Raw genomic sequence first — 16,861 nt, 5'->3', positions numbered from 1 at the left:
TGTTGCTAGCCCATTTGTTTCTGTGTCAGTTTTCATTACTAGAGCTGAGCGCGGGTATACCCGCGGTACTCGCACATCGTCACGATTTGAGGGTAGGAATTGGAGATCGCTGCGGGTAGTGGGCAAAACGCGGGTGTACCCGCAATGCGAGCGCGGGTAATGCGGGTACACCCGCATTGCCCTCAACTAAGTGAGCATGGCCAACTAAGTGATCCCTCTCTGTCACACGCGAGCTCAGCAGTGCCCTGTCATTGGCTGTCTAAATCCATGTGCAAGACTGCAGCAGGCAAGTGCTCTCTGTTGAATTGCAGTTTTATTGGCATACGATTGAAGCCTCTGAGACACACGTACCCAACACTCAGAATTTCCGTCGTTTTAAAATTGGAACAGCGGTGAAATGGACGAGGAACACTTCCCCCTGCGGGTCCCAATGCGGGTATACAGACAGCACTCTGGGTGCGGGTCGCCCGGATAAAATGTCAAGCGGGTGCGGGTCACATACGCGCGGGTCCAAGTTTGCTTACCCGCGCTCACCTCTGTCCATTACCACCATTGTTGTTTTCGTTTCTGCTTCATTTCGGTGCTGCCCCACTTCACTCGGTGTTTTCCTTTTTGGTTGGTAAGCTTTGAAGCCGTGACGAAACGCAATACTTTTACGTGTACAGTCAACCCTCGATTTATGAACACCCTTGGATCCCCGAAAAATCGTTCATAAATCGAGGGATTCATAAATCGAAAATTCAGTTAACTGAGTACTATCGAGCAAATGGAACAGTATATCCGAGTTGGGATTGTGTTTATAATGCCATATATTTAGGGCCTGACTTTTTCGGGTTTTATTTTTGGCCAAATTCGGGGGGTAAATATCGGGTGATATTTTTCATTTGAAAATTCGGGTGTATTCAGGTTAAATCCCGTTACGGCATATTCTGTCGTCAGGAATTCTGGTGTATTCGGGTGAGTTTTTTTTTGTTTAATAAAAATTTGTCTTAACATGGAACTAATGTTTAGCAATGTTATCAAACTTTATTTTAATGCACGCTTATGAGTGTGCCACGCGACCCGGATATTTTCGGGTAGATTCGGGTTAAACCCGAATTTTACAGATTTCGTTCGGGGGGTAAATATCGGGCGGATACGGGTTTAACCCTAAAAAGTCAGGCCCTACATATATTGTGTAATTTGGCTTTTGACCATGCCTTCTGCTGTATCATTCTCAGGAAGAACAGACGTTAGCGCACTCACACTCTGTTTATTATGCAATACTAAATTGTTTAATTTTGCTTTAGACCATGCCTTCCGCTGTGTCAATCTTGGAAAGAAGAGATGTCACCACATTCGCACTGGACTGGTCTCGGATTTCCTCCGGGATTTTTAACCTCCGTTTATTAATCTCCGGGTGACAGCGACCACCTTATTCATCAACTGAGGTCAGGATTCACTGAGTCGCACATTGTGCGAGCCCGGAAAACCCGTTTGTTGTTTGGATTTCGAGGGGTTAAGAACCGAGGGTGCAATACCTGGAAAACGTTTTGTCCGTTCAGGCGTCATTCATCAGACCACGGAATTATCCCTTTGAAGGTTTCTGTTGACCTCGGAACGATCCGTTCATAAATTGAGGGCAAAAACGCTGGGCAACTCCTAGTTGGTTCCCAGAAATTCCGTTCATTATTCGAATATAGAGGTTCATAAAACGAGGAAAAAATGAATGGACAAAGTTTGGTTCCCCGTGCTCGTGTTCATAAAACGAGGGAATCCATAAATCGAAGGTTCATAAATCGAGGGTTGACTGCATACGTATTCTGAAATCTATTTGAAATACTTATTGTGATTTTCTTCTGGTGAGCACTGCTTAGCTTATTCCGGTTATTTTAATTTCGATGTCTCATCAGCTGATGAAGTAACTATACAGGGACGGGCAAATAGAAAAACGAAAAGTGGAAACGAAATAGATGAGCTTATCGGTTAGATAATACAAATTGAATAAAACAAAGTGAAGTGAAGTGAAGAGAATAAGCATCTGTCACAAGAGGAAAGGAGGAGAAAATGGGGGAGGGGACCACATATAGATGATGCATGTTGTTCGTCCCTCATTCAAAGGACTGTCACATCCAGAAACATACATCACTGTTTGGTTTTGCCCGACTTTGTACTTGTCCTTGAATTTTAAAGATCTGTGGCACCCTGCATTTGTCACGGTCATCCCGGCGCGCTGCATGAGATTGTATGGGCGGCTGGTTATTGCAACGACAGGTTGGTGACAGAGGCCAAGATCATCTGCACATCAGGCGGAAGCCTTTGCAGAAAGAGCTCCTCGAGAAGGGCCGCCGAGGAGGTTCTGCATATGTGCCGGAGGAGCTGGCTGGGTTGCTTCCGCTGGGTTCCGTGTGCCATGCCGTGTGAGAACTGTTTGTTTTGTCTGCCATGACCCACTGTCCACTTGGACTCCTTGGGAATGAGTATCGTTCGGTTTAAACCTTGTGCTGCAACATGAATGAACAGTGCACGTAACGCGTAGGAGACACGGTAACATATCCTTGGCCTACCATGTGGATCACGGCGGCTCACATGTTGAGGTGCCTCTCTTCGCTGGCTTGGTTTCTAGTTACTGTGAGAGTTTTATGGTAGGGAATTACATTTTGGCCTCTTTCCAGAGTCTCTGATCATCTTGGTGTCTGCTCTTGTCATGTATTCATCCAAATAGCAGTCAAAGCACGGAATTCTTTCACGTAGGGTTTTCAGTGCCGTGGTCGGTGGTCAGTGAGGAATAAAATGATGCCATAGTTTTGACATCGACGATAAAGGATGCAGCCGCCCCTTTAATGCGATGCATTATTGTGGTCGGTTCCAATATTTTCTGTGTGATATGAACAAACGGTATCTACTAGGTTCAGGTCCAGCTTGTCCCTTTCTTTTATCAGGGCGGGTATCTCGAGGACATCACATGCGGAATCTAGACAAACTATCCAGATTAAAAGATTAGAAGGGGGAGGTGACACAGCAAATGGTTATTGGTCCGGGGTTGCTGCTCTGTGGTTGGTGCTTGTGCCCTCGGGCCATGCCGCCTTTGATACGGAAGGTCTCCTTAATGCCTCCTCTCAAGCCTTCACACGTACACATATCACGTCCACCAATCGCAGCAGGTTTCCTCTAGCTACCACTGGCTGGTCACGCGGCTGTTTTCCATAGCAATGGCCGCTGAGAGCAACGTCGTCATTGGCAGACTCTTAATTGTTACGTCACTTCGCTCAAGCGGTCAATCAAGTTTTGTGCGCATTAAGTGGCTGCTCCTCAGAGCAAGTGTTTGACACTCCAGACTCAGAAAACAGCGTTTATTTTAGTTAGTCCATGAAAAGAATGTGCTTCAAGCATTCTATGCCCGAAATTTCAATCCTGTTTACGAACGCTGTGCATTTCCGTTGATTTTTGAAGATCTGCTGAGCCTCCACCAGTTTCGATGATGCGACGAGCTAGTGACGTAATCATAAACCCACAAATGACAATGACGTCATGTTCTGGAGAGGGCACTCTTCTCCTAGCCACGACGCCGGCGTTCCGGGAGGGTCACGTGAGGCGGATCGAAAGAGAGGGAAACGCGAGAGATGTCTTCTCCCTCCTTTGTGTCTTCTTGATGATATGTCACGTGGGGCTCCGCTCACGGAGTGCAAAGGTGAGCCCCCCCGGTAGACGCGAAGGGCGACAATGTTGCCAGATGAGAGCCAGTCGCTCCGTCGGAGCCTGACATGACGTCACAGTTCTCAAAAATAAAAATTATTTTTCTCCAGCTTTCACGTCACGTAGAGCCAAAATAGTTTGCAGAATTGCAAAGTGAGGCAAGAAGATTTCAGCAACATTGGTGGGATTCTGAAGACACGAGATTTAGTCCGTAGTGACACTTTTAAGTGGTTACGCACACACTCCGCATTTGGTACGCGAGTGTGCTCTTTACACCCCTGCAGCGTTTGCAGGTATCATGCACAGAAGGGGTATCATGCTGCATCACGTGACCTCTTCCCACGAAGGCATAGAAAGAGAATGCAGGACATGTGCCGGTAGCACAGCAGTATCGAGAAGAGAAAGGCAGAAACGGCAGCGCAGCGAGCATGTTCCAGTGTCCAAGCGGCTTTTAAAGGGACTGTAACGCAACAGGGATACAATTTTGTACTCTTGGCTCATTTGACAGCCTGGGTGGTGAACATTCAAACGCCAGAAATTTCCTTCAAATCCACGTTGTAGCTCTTTTTTTAGAAAGTTCAGAATTAATATTATGGCCAACCCTGTGTCTGAGACCCGATCCAGGCATGCCACTACCATCCGTCCCTCCTTCAGCACTTTTTTTAGCTCACATTTGCGAAACACTAACAGACCTATACGTACCTATACGTATAACTTACTGCACAGTATTGACTATGAGGCTAGTTTCTTTCATACCCACGGAAAAACAAAAGTGAGCGTGTGACAGCAGATAAACAAAGCGTTGTGTCTTTTGGAACAGGAACACGAGAATATATCGGAGACACAAGGGGACATCGGTATATTATTGTCGGTAAATTATTATTATTGCACTGCAGGTGTAGGTGCCCCAGAGTGAAGTATTTGTGTCGATATAGAATTACCTAAGCTTACACAGATGGATCGGTAAGGAAATGTGAAGGGAATTGCCAAAAGGACAGCGTGGCTCTTGTCCTGAGTCCACTCTCTTCACACCGAGCTTACGCAGGTTGTCAATCGCGACCTAGTTATTTTCTCGCGTTACTGTAGGTACATATATGAGCCATACAAAATGCAGATATAATTTCATTCCGGAGTCAGTGTCAGTGCTTATTAGCACACTTGCTTGGTGGAGCTATACAGCAGCTTTGTTTGATGGTTCAACCTTCCAAGCTTTCTTCGACTGTCTCGACTCCGTCTGAGGTGCTAACGTCTGACTCCTGGTAGAAGAATTTGGCTTCAGCCTGAACTGTAGCCGTCGGTATACTTGAAGTTCTCCTGTTGCTTCGCGTCTATAGCCTCCACTGACAACAAAGGCTCCAGCACAGCGCCCACTTTCTCCAAGCTGTCGGTCTCTTTCTTGATCCGTGCAACAAGTACCTTGATGTCTTCTGTAAGGTTGACGTCGTCCTGCTTCTCTGTAGTTTCCCTGATGGTTCGAGTCAACAGACTTCTCCGACCTTGGTGAGGCCACTTTAGGCCTTCCATCTGTTTCATCTTCAAGCGGTAGGCCTAGCTGTTGACACGCTGATACCCCGAAGATGGTTAAGGGTCCTTTGTCTCGCGTTCTCCCGGGTTTCGGAACCACCTTCTTCCTTGTACATTTAGGCCTTAACCATAACCGAAGTACTGCGGTCTTTAAGAACTTATTCTATGAGTAAGACTACAGTGTCCTACCGCTTGAGCCCACGAGGAAAAAAAAAATCGTCCTCTTCCAGTCATTGCCTTCTTCCTCTTCGTCGTATGTTCATTTCTTCACAGTGCAAATTTCCTTTAGATGCCATCAGGTGAAGTGGTGTAGCCAAGGAACGATGAAACTCCAAACTCGCACTTCACGGCATTGATGTCGACGGCGTACTCATGTAGGCGAGAAAAGAGTAGGCGAAAGTGGTTGAGGTGCTCTTTCGATGAAAAACGGGCCAGGAGTACGCCGTGAAGGCACGCAAGGGCAAACTACGTACACTTCTTTTCTCTTACTTGGACGGTCTGGGCGGGGACGCGTAGCCCGAAAGGCATCGTGACGTACACTGGAGGGCCAAGGTAGTTGCCCTCTTCGAAATGTTGGGTGGGTGCGCTGTGACAAAATCAGTTTGGAAGAGGAGTGTAACGCCATACAAATGCGTGGGCATACAAAGTCGTAGAGGGTATCGATCGTACAGTGTGGTGGGTGGAGGTCAAGGGTCAGGGTGCGGTAGTCCCCGCAAAGGCACTACCGCATCTGCATTTTAGTCAGTCATACGAGAATACGTGCAAGGTCACTGGTCAAAGAGGTGCAGCTCCGCATCAGCCTTTCAGTAACGTTGAGAAGAACGGACAAAATTCAAAACTTGCAAAGCATAGCTGGTGGTGGTCAGTGGTTGATAATCTCCCTTTTCCATAGTAGTTAGCACCCTCTTAAGGACGCACATAACAAGCAGTATTACTGTGCTTCACGTTGGCTGTGGCACAACCTCGTTGCCCAAGATTGCCCATGTTTGTCAATTGTGTGAACAAATGTGACAGGTGTGCCGGCATAATACGAACCCGTCTGCACCCTCACTGTCCTATTCTGCAATTTCAGATGCAACAGCAAGCACTCACGTTCTTCACGGGCCCTCACACGCTTGCGACTCACCATCGCCATCTAGCGTGAAGCATCCCTTTGTGACGAAAGATCAGAAGGAAGAGAAGAGACCCGAGTGCGACCTCAATCCAACTACGTTCTCCAGGTGTGAGTGTGCCAAGAACCACATGTACAGGCACACTGACAATCTTTGCCCTGCGGAGCTCATCTGGGGCACAGACCTGCAGCGTCACAATAAGACACACACGGCCGAGAAGCCATACAAGTGCAATCTCTGTCCTGCAGAGTTCATGCGTAGCAAATACCTGCAGGTTCACAAGAAGACGCACACGGGCGAGAGGCCGTACAAGTGTGATCGCTGTCCGTCTGAGTTCATCCGGCTCCACCATCTGAAGGAACATATACTGGTTCATACCGGTGAGAAGCTATACAAGTGTGACCTCTGTCCTGCAGAGTTCATCCGTAACACGTACCTGCAGAGTCACAAAAAGTCACACACAGGTGAGAGGCCGTTCAAGTGCAGTCGCTGTCCCTCGGAGTTCATCAGGCTCCACCACCTGAAGGAGCACTTAAGGATTCATTCTGATGAGAGGCCATACAAGTGCGATCTTTGTCCCTCTAAGTTCATTCGGCTGCAGCACCTGAAGGATCACATACGGAATCATACTGGTGAGAAGCCGTACAAGTGTGATCTTTGTCCTGCAGCATTCACCCAGAGGTCGAAGCTGCAGTGCCACAAGCGGAAACACTCGGGCGAGAAGCCACACAAGTGCGATATCTGTCCTGCAGCGTTTACCCGGAGTACGTGTCTGCAACGTCACAAGTTGACACACACGGGCAAGAAGCCAGTAGGGGTACAGGTACAAAACGCTGATATGATTCAATAAAATTGATGGAAGTTAGCCCTGTGTCGTCCCATCTCCTCTTTGTCCTTGTTAAGTTGCGCTTGTAACATGATGATCACGAACGGGGGCGGATTTCCAGACCCCCTCAGTTTCAGTCGTTACATAAAGTTTCAATTGACCATGGCGGTGTAATAGCACACTGTCCAAGGCAGGACCCCTCTCAGAAAAATCCAGCTCTGATCACGTACAAACAAGCCAAAATTGCTGCATTATTTTACACTTGCTACCAGTGATTTCCGCAGAAATTTACTGTTGGGGGCTGCCGAGCTTTCAAGGTGGGGGTATATGCTTGGTGAAGGTTCCACTTACGGAATTTTTCTTAGACACGGAAAGAATCGTGGCACAGTGGTGGCATACCCGCGCAGCTTTCCCGTTTTATTTGTACGTGTTATTGCGTTAGAACACAGTACATTAGAATACAGATTCATTATGAACGGCATTTCAACATTAAGATGCGTAATCGCACGACTGACAAAGAAAAAAGACTAGCACCTTGTCTCACGAAGCTCAATGAATACCTAGCAACCAATGGTGAATACATTACACGAAAAAAGCAGAATACCTCGCTCGATTGAGTTGGGCGCAAATGGTTCTTGATGATCCATATTGAGTCTGTGTGGCCGCACGCATTTTTGTTCGTATGTGCGCGCAATATATGCATTGAACATTTACTTTCAAATGATTTTGGACAAACGAATGGTACGACCATCTCCATGACTGTGGTCCTACAGCCCAAGTTTGACAGTACAGGATGTAATTCGCTGCACTGGACTCATTACCAGAACGTGTTGGTGGCCGAGCTGGGTGGGGTCACCTGAGAAATTTCAGGGGTAGTGTCGCAAAAATGCAGGGAGGGTGTACACCCCCCCTGGGGGGTGTAGGGGAATCCCTGCTTGCTACAGTATGTCAACAAGTGGACGATCTGGGCCAAGGAGGGACCACAGAGCTGACCATGGTAGTGTTTGACAGATGTGTCGGAACAAAATGGTAGATGAGTGTTGAGCTTCAAACTGTCGTAAAGTAGTTTGCTATATTTTCTCGTAAGAAAGGACCGCTTATTTTGAGAGGGAATGTGGCAGTTATGTTAATGTACTGCCAACCTTTCTATACTCTCACTGTTCCATTTTTGTAATTTCAGATGCAACAGCAACCAAAAGTGTGCTCCATGTAGAGGATGAGCCCACAGACATTTGTGATCGAATTTCATCTGCTGGCACCTCTTCAGACGCACGCTTCAATGTCAGTGCAACGACTGTACAACCTCCATTCGACAACAGTGTCACAGTCACTCTGAAGGGTCATCAAACAGATTCTAAGCCCAAAGACATTGCCCCATATGCGCACGCTGGCGAGAAGCCATACAAGTGCGATGTGTGTCCTGAAAAGCTCAGCCATACCTCAAACCTGCAGCGACACAAGCCTACACACACAGCCGAGAAGCGACACAAGTGCGATCTCTGCCCCGCAATGTTCAGCCGCAGTACGCACCTGCGAGAACATAAGCTGACACACACGGGTGAGAAGCCGTACAAGTGCGACCTTTGTCCTGCAGAGTTCCGCCAGAGCAGGCACCTGACGTGTCACAGGAAGACACACACGGGTGATAGGCCATACAAGTGTGATCTCTGTCCTGCAGAGTTCCGACAGAGTAATAACCTTCGGTGTCACGAGCGGACACACTCCGGCGAGAAGCCGTACAAGTGCGATCTCTGTCCTGCAGAGTTCACCCGTAGCTCGAACCTGCAGCGTCATAGCCAGGCACACACGGGTGAGAAGCGGTACAAGTGCAATCTCTGTCCTGCGGAATTCACCCGCAAAATGCGCTTGCGGGATCACAAGCACACACACACAGGCGAGAAGCCGTACAAGTGCAATCTTTGTCCTGCAGAGTTCCGCCGGAATACGCACCTGCAGCAACACCAGCGGACACACACGGGCGAGAAGCCGTACAAGTGCGACCTTTGCCCTGCAGAGTTCAGCCGGAATATGTACCTGCAGCAACACAAGCAGACACACACGGGCAAGAAGCCGTACAAGTGCGATCTTTGTTCTGCAGAGTTCAGCAGGAATACCAGCCTCCGGCAACACAAGCGGACACACACGTGTGAAAAGACGTACAAGGGTGACCTCTGTTCTGCAGACTTACGACAGGACAAGCACCTGCAGTGTCTACAAGTGGACACACACGGGCAAGAAGCCGTACAAGTGTGATCTCTATCTTGCAGAGTTCACCCATAGCATCTCTGTCCTGCAGTGCTTAGTGAGAGCACACCCCTGCGACATCACAAACATGCAAGTACAGGCACACACGGGCGAGAAGCCATGCAGGTGCCGTATTTGCCCCGCATAATTCAACAAGAGCATCCACCTGCGGCATCAGAAGGAGCTTCACATAGGCGAGAAGCCGCAGAGGAGCAATCTCTCTTTTGCATGGTTCAGCCGGAGCATGCGTCCGCGCCTCCACGAGCAGACTCATGCAGGCGAGAAGCCGTAGAAGGCTGGCTACCATGATGCAGAGTTCAGCTAGGGCAATAACATGTGGCATTCCAAGCAGAGAGACATGGGCAAGAAGCAATACAAGTGCTATGTTTTTCATGCAGAGTTCAGCAAGATCATGCACCTGTGGCATTTTGCTAGCAGATAGACATGGGTGAGGCGCCACACAAGTACTATCTCTGTCCTGCAAAGTTCAGCCTGCGGCATCACATGCAGATGCATACAAGCGAGAAGCCATGAAAGGGCGTCCACCATGCTACACAGTTCAGCTAGGGCAAGAACCTGCGGCACTTCAAGCAGACACACATGAACGAGAACTCGTACGCGTGGAGACTCTGCAGTTCTGCTTTCCTCCTCCGCAAACACGTGATGCGCTCCATGTACACACATGGGCGAGAAGCTGTACAAATCTGACTATCTTGTTTTGTTCAGTTTAAATTCTCTCCGTATCATTAATAACATTGAGGAGATACAGATCACTTTGTTGACTCATCACTGACATGGAATGGTGGTATCTGAAACTTAGGTGGTGTCCGCAAGGAATCCGGAATTATAAAGGTAACGTGATATCCACTTGGTGATGCCTGAATGATGCCAAGAAGAAAACAGCAAAAAAGACTCGCAAAATTTGTTCGTTTTTTCCCCTAAAACATCAGAAAGGTCGAATTCAGTGCCAACCCAGGCGAAAAAAAAAAAAAAAAAACTGGTACCAGTAGAACTGTGTTATCGAACAGGGACCAGTTCAAGTGGAACAATTTCAACCGGTCCCAGATGAACTGGTCCCTGTTCAATAACACAGATCACCTAGTCGCAGTTGAGACTAGGACCGGTTAGAAACCAAATGGGCCAACTGGTACCAGTTGATCGAACTGGTCCCTGTTCGACAGCACAGTTCACCTACTCCCAGTTGAACTGGATCCAGTTGCGACTGGGACTGGGTGAACTGTGTTATCGAACAGGGACCAGTTTGATCAACTGGTACCAGTTGGCCCAACTGGTTTCTGGCTAGTCCCGGTCTCAACTGGTACCAGTTGGCCCAACTGGTTTCTAACCAGACCGTTGTTGAGGTGGGACTGGTTGAAATGGCTCCACTTAGAGTGATCCCTGTGAACAGAGTCTAGCTGGTAGAGTTTAGCCCAACTGGTATGTAACCGGAGCCCCTTTGCAGGATAGCTGTTCCCACCAAAGGCACACCCAAGGAATTGCAATCCAAAAATACATTTTATTTCTAGTCAAACATTGCACATGTAATGTACATGTAGCGTAACTACAGTCAAACTCCTTTATACCGAACACCTTTTTAACGAAAATACCACTAGAGCAAATGTTTTTGTGGTCACGCTGGAGCCCTATAGGTCCAATAATGGACATCCTTTTTAACGAAAATACCTTTACTGCAAATTTTTTTTGCTGTCCCCTGAGTTTCGTTGTAAAGGAGTTTGACTGTATAACGTAATTAAAGCATAGCGGTTGAGGAACTACAGAGTTACATGGAATAGATCATATGTCATGTTTGATTCGTTCCTTGCTTGACTGGCTTGTGGTCATTTGGAATCATCCAACAAAGTATGTATTTGAGATGTTCTTAATGGAACACGATGGATCGATACTTCCCTTTGAACCGCAGCAGCTTAAGGTTTGTGGAAAGTTGAGAAGGCACAAGTAAATATACATTCAATTGCAACGTGTAGTGTGTGCCTGGACAATTACCCAATTTGAGCAGTCGTGGTCATAGAAAGCACGCGAATCTCTCAACATTTCCGTTGTGTAGCAGCTGTACATTTCAACAAAAAGATTCGCCGGCTTTCGAGGGCAATGAGTACTGGCGTGCTACGCTGGTTCGAGAACATCCGTGGTGTTACGAGAATGGAAAAAAAAAAAAAAAAACACCACCACGAGAATGAAAAATATTGCTGGTAACGTTAGCATAAACTGGATGTTACTCATAAAACGGCATGAACCTGCATGTACAGCTTGGGACAAAAGTTTACGGAACACTGGGGTGTCGCTTTTTTCCCTTGGAGTGATACCCTAGCAGCAACCAAGAGTGGACACACATACTGAGAGATTGATAGCACAGCCGGTCATCCGTTTCTTATTCGACCTCTTCCCGATATCTAGCACGGGACCTCTCCGATGAAGAAATACGCATGTGCCGTGTTCCGTAAACTTTTGTCCCAAGCCGTACCACCCCAATGGAAAAGACAACGTCGGCACAAAGTCTGCCCAATGTACGACTAAAAGTTGTCGGCCCGACCTACGTAAAAGTGACCAAGCAAAGGTCGGGGATTGACATTGGCCTAATGCGGTCCGACTTCATTCGCTGGAGGTCGGGCCAACGTACATGGCCGACTTAAACGACATAGGGCCAAGGTAGTGCCAACATAAGACCGAGATTGGTTGCAGCTCGGGGTCTCCCTGGCCTCATTTCCAGCCAGCAATCTATTTCTATTGATGGGCCGACCATGGGCCCTACATAGAGCCCATAGCCAGTAGGCCCGGAGTTGGATGGACGTTATTCATGCTCAGTTATCTCGCGGCATAGGATAACTATTTATCATTCTTTATTTGTTGTTCGTATTTCCCACAACGGACAGTGAGCGCGCAGTTTTAAAGCACAGAAATTTCCCACAATGGACACCACGTTTTAAAATGCAAAAAAAAAAAAAAAGAAAAAGAAAATAGAGGGAGAATCATAAAAGCTAGCAATATGCCCGAGACCACTAGAATCAAATAGCTGACAAAGAAAAGCAATTACATTTCTCATATTGCTAACTCTAGGATGGGACAAGTGTAAGCATTTCTTTCCTGAGGAAGAACAGATACAATACATAGGTTATCTCGCGAGCTTCCACAAATTTCAGAGTCCTGTTCGCGTGTGAGTCAAAATGGAGGGTGAGGTGTCTAAGTTTAATTCGACGCGTACACAAACAACATTGGAATGAGGAATTGCTGGTCGTATTAGCTCACCATGAAGATAACGTCTCTGTTTCTTACTTGGGGGTGGGGGGGGGGGATATATTTAATAGACGAAAAGGGAAAAAAAAAAACGGGAGAAAGGTCAGCCAAACGAGACGTCGGCTTGCTATTCCAGAAATAAATAAATAAATAAAATTAAGAAATAATAAATAAATAAAAAGAAGAAGCGCTAAACTAAAAAAAAGAAAAACTAAAAAAAAGAAGTGCTACACCATTCTGAGTTTCCCTCTCTCCAAGGAAACATACCGAGATTGGACCAAGCTTTGCAAGAGTTTGGTTGGCCAACCTAGCCGAGCTTGGCAAGTGTTTTGCCAACCAGCTCGCTCTTGGTATAGATCTGCCCTATGGCCGGCAGCTTGCAAAACCTTACTCTGCCTATCACTATGCAACAATGCGCCAACCTTGGCTTGCCGAAAGAATCGTTGGCCAACTGTCATCCGACTTTGTGCCAACCGTAAAAGCATCTTTTCGTTTTTTTCGAGTAGCAGCTGCATTGTTTTCAGGTTTGTTTGCAGTGCAGGGCCGACGTTGGCCCGCCTATATTATGCAAAACTCTCAATAGCCCGCCAGCAAATCGCCGCACAACTCTGAGCGACATCATACCAACGTTGGTCCAAGGTGCAGTGGCCGACCGACTGAGTCGCATGCCGACCAAAAACCGACCACTAGCCGATTTTTGGCAGTCGGCGCTTTCGACTTGGGTAGAGAACACTACGGTTTAAGTCTCGGGATATGTATTGCTACTACCGAAAAAAGAGCGGCTGTGCGTTCTTTTCGATGAATCTATTCGCGATGACCACCCGATCGATGTTGGCCATGCGATGCATGCAAAGTCTTTAACTACATATCAGCAAGGTGTCAGGGCGTGCTGTGGGGCAGCGTCCGTTGATTAACGTACTGTGTTAATGACATTGGCCCATGCTTGTTTCAATCATTCTTGGCCGGTGAAGTCGTTTGCCGACCGACTGCCGATGCCCGACCGATCATCGGTAGTCGGCAAATTCCCATTGGGACGAATGTGACGCGCAACAAAGAGGGGAGGTTCTAGTGGAAGTAATATTTCCAAATGGTGCACGAGGAAACGCACTTCAGCATAGTACTCACGATAAAGCGGTCTCTACAGTTATAGTCGAGCTGTAATCCAATGACACCCGTCCGGCCATACTGAAGCCGCTGGCGCTCATTATACTGTCGCACTGTCATAACTTAGACAAATCCTTTACATTATACGACCAACGTCTATGTCACACATCACGCTAAGAACATAAGGAGCAAAAATCTTCGTTCAGGCGTGCTGCTAAGCAAGCGTTGGATAGTAAACACATCATTCATCATGGGAGCAGGAACGCGCAAAATACAAATATAACAATTCCAAATTAGCTTTCGTTTATACTAACGAACCTTACGAAAAATTGAAATATGATTTTTGTACTAAAGTTACTTTCTGACTCTTCCTATAATTTGGTCTTGCAGTCTTCATATAAACTGGTCCCAGTACTGAAACCGCAACTTCCCCTAAACATGTAAACTGGTTCAGTTCGAACTGGCACCACTTCACTTCCAGTTGCCACAAGTCCAGCTTTAACTGGTACCAGATCACTTTCCAGTTGCCACCAGACCAGCTTGAACTGGCTCCACACAGTGTCTACTTGCCACCAGCCCAGCTTGAACTTGTACCAGTTCACTTCCCAGTTGCCACCAGTTTCGTACCAGTTTATTTCCAGTTGACCACTAGTTGGTGCAAACTAGGAATGAACTGGTACCAGTTGACTTCCCAGCTCATTTTTTCGCTTGAGAACTGCCACCTTGGTACTATGGGAAACACTACCTGGGAACAATCTCTGATGGTAAAGATAACATCTCCACTATCTGGGAGCATCGCTGACGTCACATTTCCAGTGAAGAACGAGTGACAGATACCGTAACAAGAACAATGTAGCTGCTTTCAATGGCGTGACTCCATAGCCTGGCTGCTTACAGGGTATTGTTCGACTGAGAGAATGTACAGCACCTGGACACATTTGAAGTGTCATCTCTCGTTCGTTGCATAAGCAGCATATTTGAACGCACATGTGATCATGAAAAGTATGTGTCCTGGTCCTACCTTTCAGACATTCGTGCAGCTGTCTTGTTCAGTTGCATACGTGAGTGTAACGACAACAGGCTTTGACTTCCCATTATGGTTTCCGGCTCGAATGGCAAGGATCAACGAGTTAGTAGGGCACACGTGTGCATAAACATGATGCTCTAGTTATGTCTCTTGACTACAGGTGCCTTGCTGTTCGAAAATTATGATAATAATAAAAAATATATGAAAGACAATGGAAAACAGATGGCATGTCTGTTCCAATCTGATTACTTCGGATGACGTGAGAATACACTGTGAAGCAGAAACACTTTATTTGAAATCAGTCATCGTTGCAGGTAGACCTAGTGCTTCAAAAAAGTCAGCGACCAGGAGTGTTATGAGTTTTGCTGTTCAACAATGGCATTTCTGTGCGGCAGCCTCGATGTAAGGAATACTATTTGTAGCAAATGTCACGGAGCTCATCATTTGCGAGTGTTCTATATCTGCTAGTGCATTTCAATCGACCATAGTTGGTTGAAGATTGGGAACACACTGGCTTCCCAAATGTTGGCAAATTGTTGGCCAAGGAACAGATCCGTACCAAGAAACGACGTCGTTGGCCAACCACAAGCCAAGCGTGGCCAGGTTGGCTGGCCAAGCCAGTGCCAAGGTTGGCCCAAGGTTTTCCTGTTGCTTGGGCAGTCACTCAACAGACTGAAAAGCGTCTGCAGAGGAGGTAAGCACTCCATAGTGATTTGAGCCAATATATCGCTTTTGCCATTCCCTAAGTGATCGGAGGGTTTTCAGGCAGTTTTCTGGAAAACCACAATGACGATGTTGAAGGCTTCCACTAGTGGCGTTTGCGTTACTTCTTCCATTCCACATTCCGCCAGTTCATTTCAGCAACTGTGCTTCAAGTGCCATAGAGGTCGCAGCTGAAAGAGGCTTATCATGTCTCTCGTTCCCGCTATCAGAATCACGACCTACTAGCTAATAACGACCATGTTATAGGCACCCCTTCCCAGCGCCGCATTTTTGGAAGGTAGCGGTGGCGCTACTGATCGTCCCAGTTATTGCTTCCTCAACTTCTACAATAATTTGTACTTCAGCTTGCCTTAGTATTTTTGTACAAGCGGTGGATATTCCACGGAAGATGTTTCATTCTAAGGTTGATTACCATAATCATTCTACCGTTTTCATAAGAGCTATTACTGTCGTCTGCTACTGTAGTCGTACGAACGCTTCTGCGCGTTCAGAATTCAAATTTCGATCGTCCAATCGTGACGCAGATCTCGCGTGCCGATGCGTAGCGCCCCTAGCGGATTGTGCGGACGGGCTCCTCGAAGGGGTTGCCGATTATGACATGGTCGTCGTAATCAAGTAGGTCATGATCTGAATACAACTCACCGGGTCGACTCCCACCATCAGACCGTATGTTCTGCATTTCTCTCGCGTAATCGTGATCACTCACGCAAAGTAGTCTTCTGCAATCCAGTTTTTGTCTGTACTCCCACTGAAGCGTACAAGGTACTACAGCTTTTCATCTCGGATTGGTCTTTTTATAATTCTCTCTAGTGCTGCCACCTCTATCACTCTTAGTGTCTCACTCTCATAGATGTCGCCGAGTATAATTGCATTTTTTAGATGATGAAGGAAGTAAGTATTTGGATGACGAAGTCTGATTGCTCTTATAACAAAAAGAGCCTTTGTAAAGGAACCCAAGTATTTTTCCTTAGCCGATGCCCGTAGTTGGCAATTCGTACAGTGTCTCAAACTTTGTAACTTGGCCTTCTTGGAGGCACTGTCACAGTGCGGAAGAGTCGTTTAGAAAAAAAAAAAAGTGTTCATTGCCTTTATTCCAGGGATCGGAACCATTATTGTTTGGGGTTCGGTTCAACTTCCGGTTCACCGTTATCGGTTGGGTGCGGGTTCAGGTTGAGAGCAATAAAAATAACGGTTTGCTGATAGCTACAGCTGCTTCGCGGCGCTAACACGGAATAAACAAATATTTCCCTTTGATATTTCCCTCCCTCTCTACTTGTATGTATATGTCTTGTTGTATAGGCCGCTCTTTAACCTGATGAACGGTGCAGGCCCTGCACGAAAGTCGCGTTTATGTTAATTGTTAACTCTTTCATA

The 16,861-nt window shown here is 46.9% G+C and overlaps 1 protein-coding gene across 2 annotated transcripts in view; it reads left to right on the top strand.

Annotated features, from left to right (window-relative positions):
* Nucleotides 1–10,149, top strand: part of LOC135375395 (zinc finger protein 431-like) — a 32,055-nt gene extending 21,906 nt beyond the window's left edge. Inside the window, exon 3 of one of the 2 annotated variants that reach the window (XM_064608115.1) lies at nt 8,318–10,149. In XM_064608115.1, the coding sequence (XP_064464185.1) occupies nt 8,318–9,390 (1,073 nt within the window). In that variant the 3' untranslated portion in view covers nt 9,391–10,149. Of the gene's footprint in view, nt 1–6,271; nt 7,166–8,317 lie in introns of those variants that run through there. The other variant, XM_064608117.1, reaches the window with a different exon arrangement.
* Nucleotides 10,150–16,861: the final 6,712 nt, after the last annotated feature.

The sequence above is a fragment of the Ornithodoros turicata genome, unplaced genomic scaffold (assembly GCF_037126465.1).
Source record: "Ornithodoros turicata isolate Travis unplaced genomic scaffold, ASM3712646v1 ctg00000858.1, whole genome shotgun sequence".
NCBI lineage: Eukaryota > Metazoa > Arthropoda > Arachnida > Ixodida > Argasidae > Ornithodoros > Ornithodoros turicata.
Note: the sequence above shows the minus strand (reverse complement) of the source record. Positions and strands in the feature narration are given on the sequence as shown.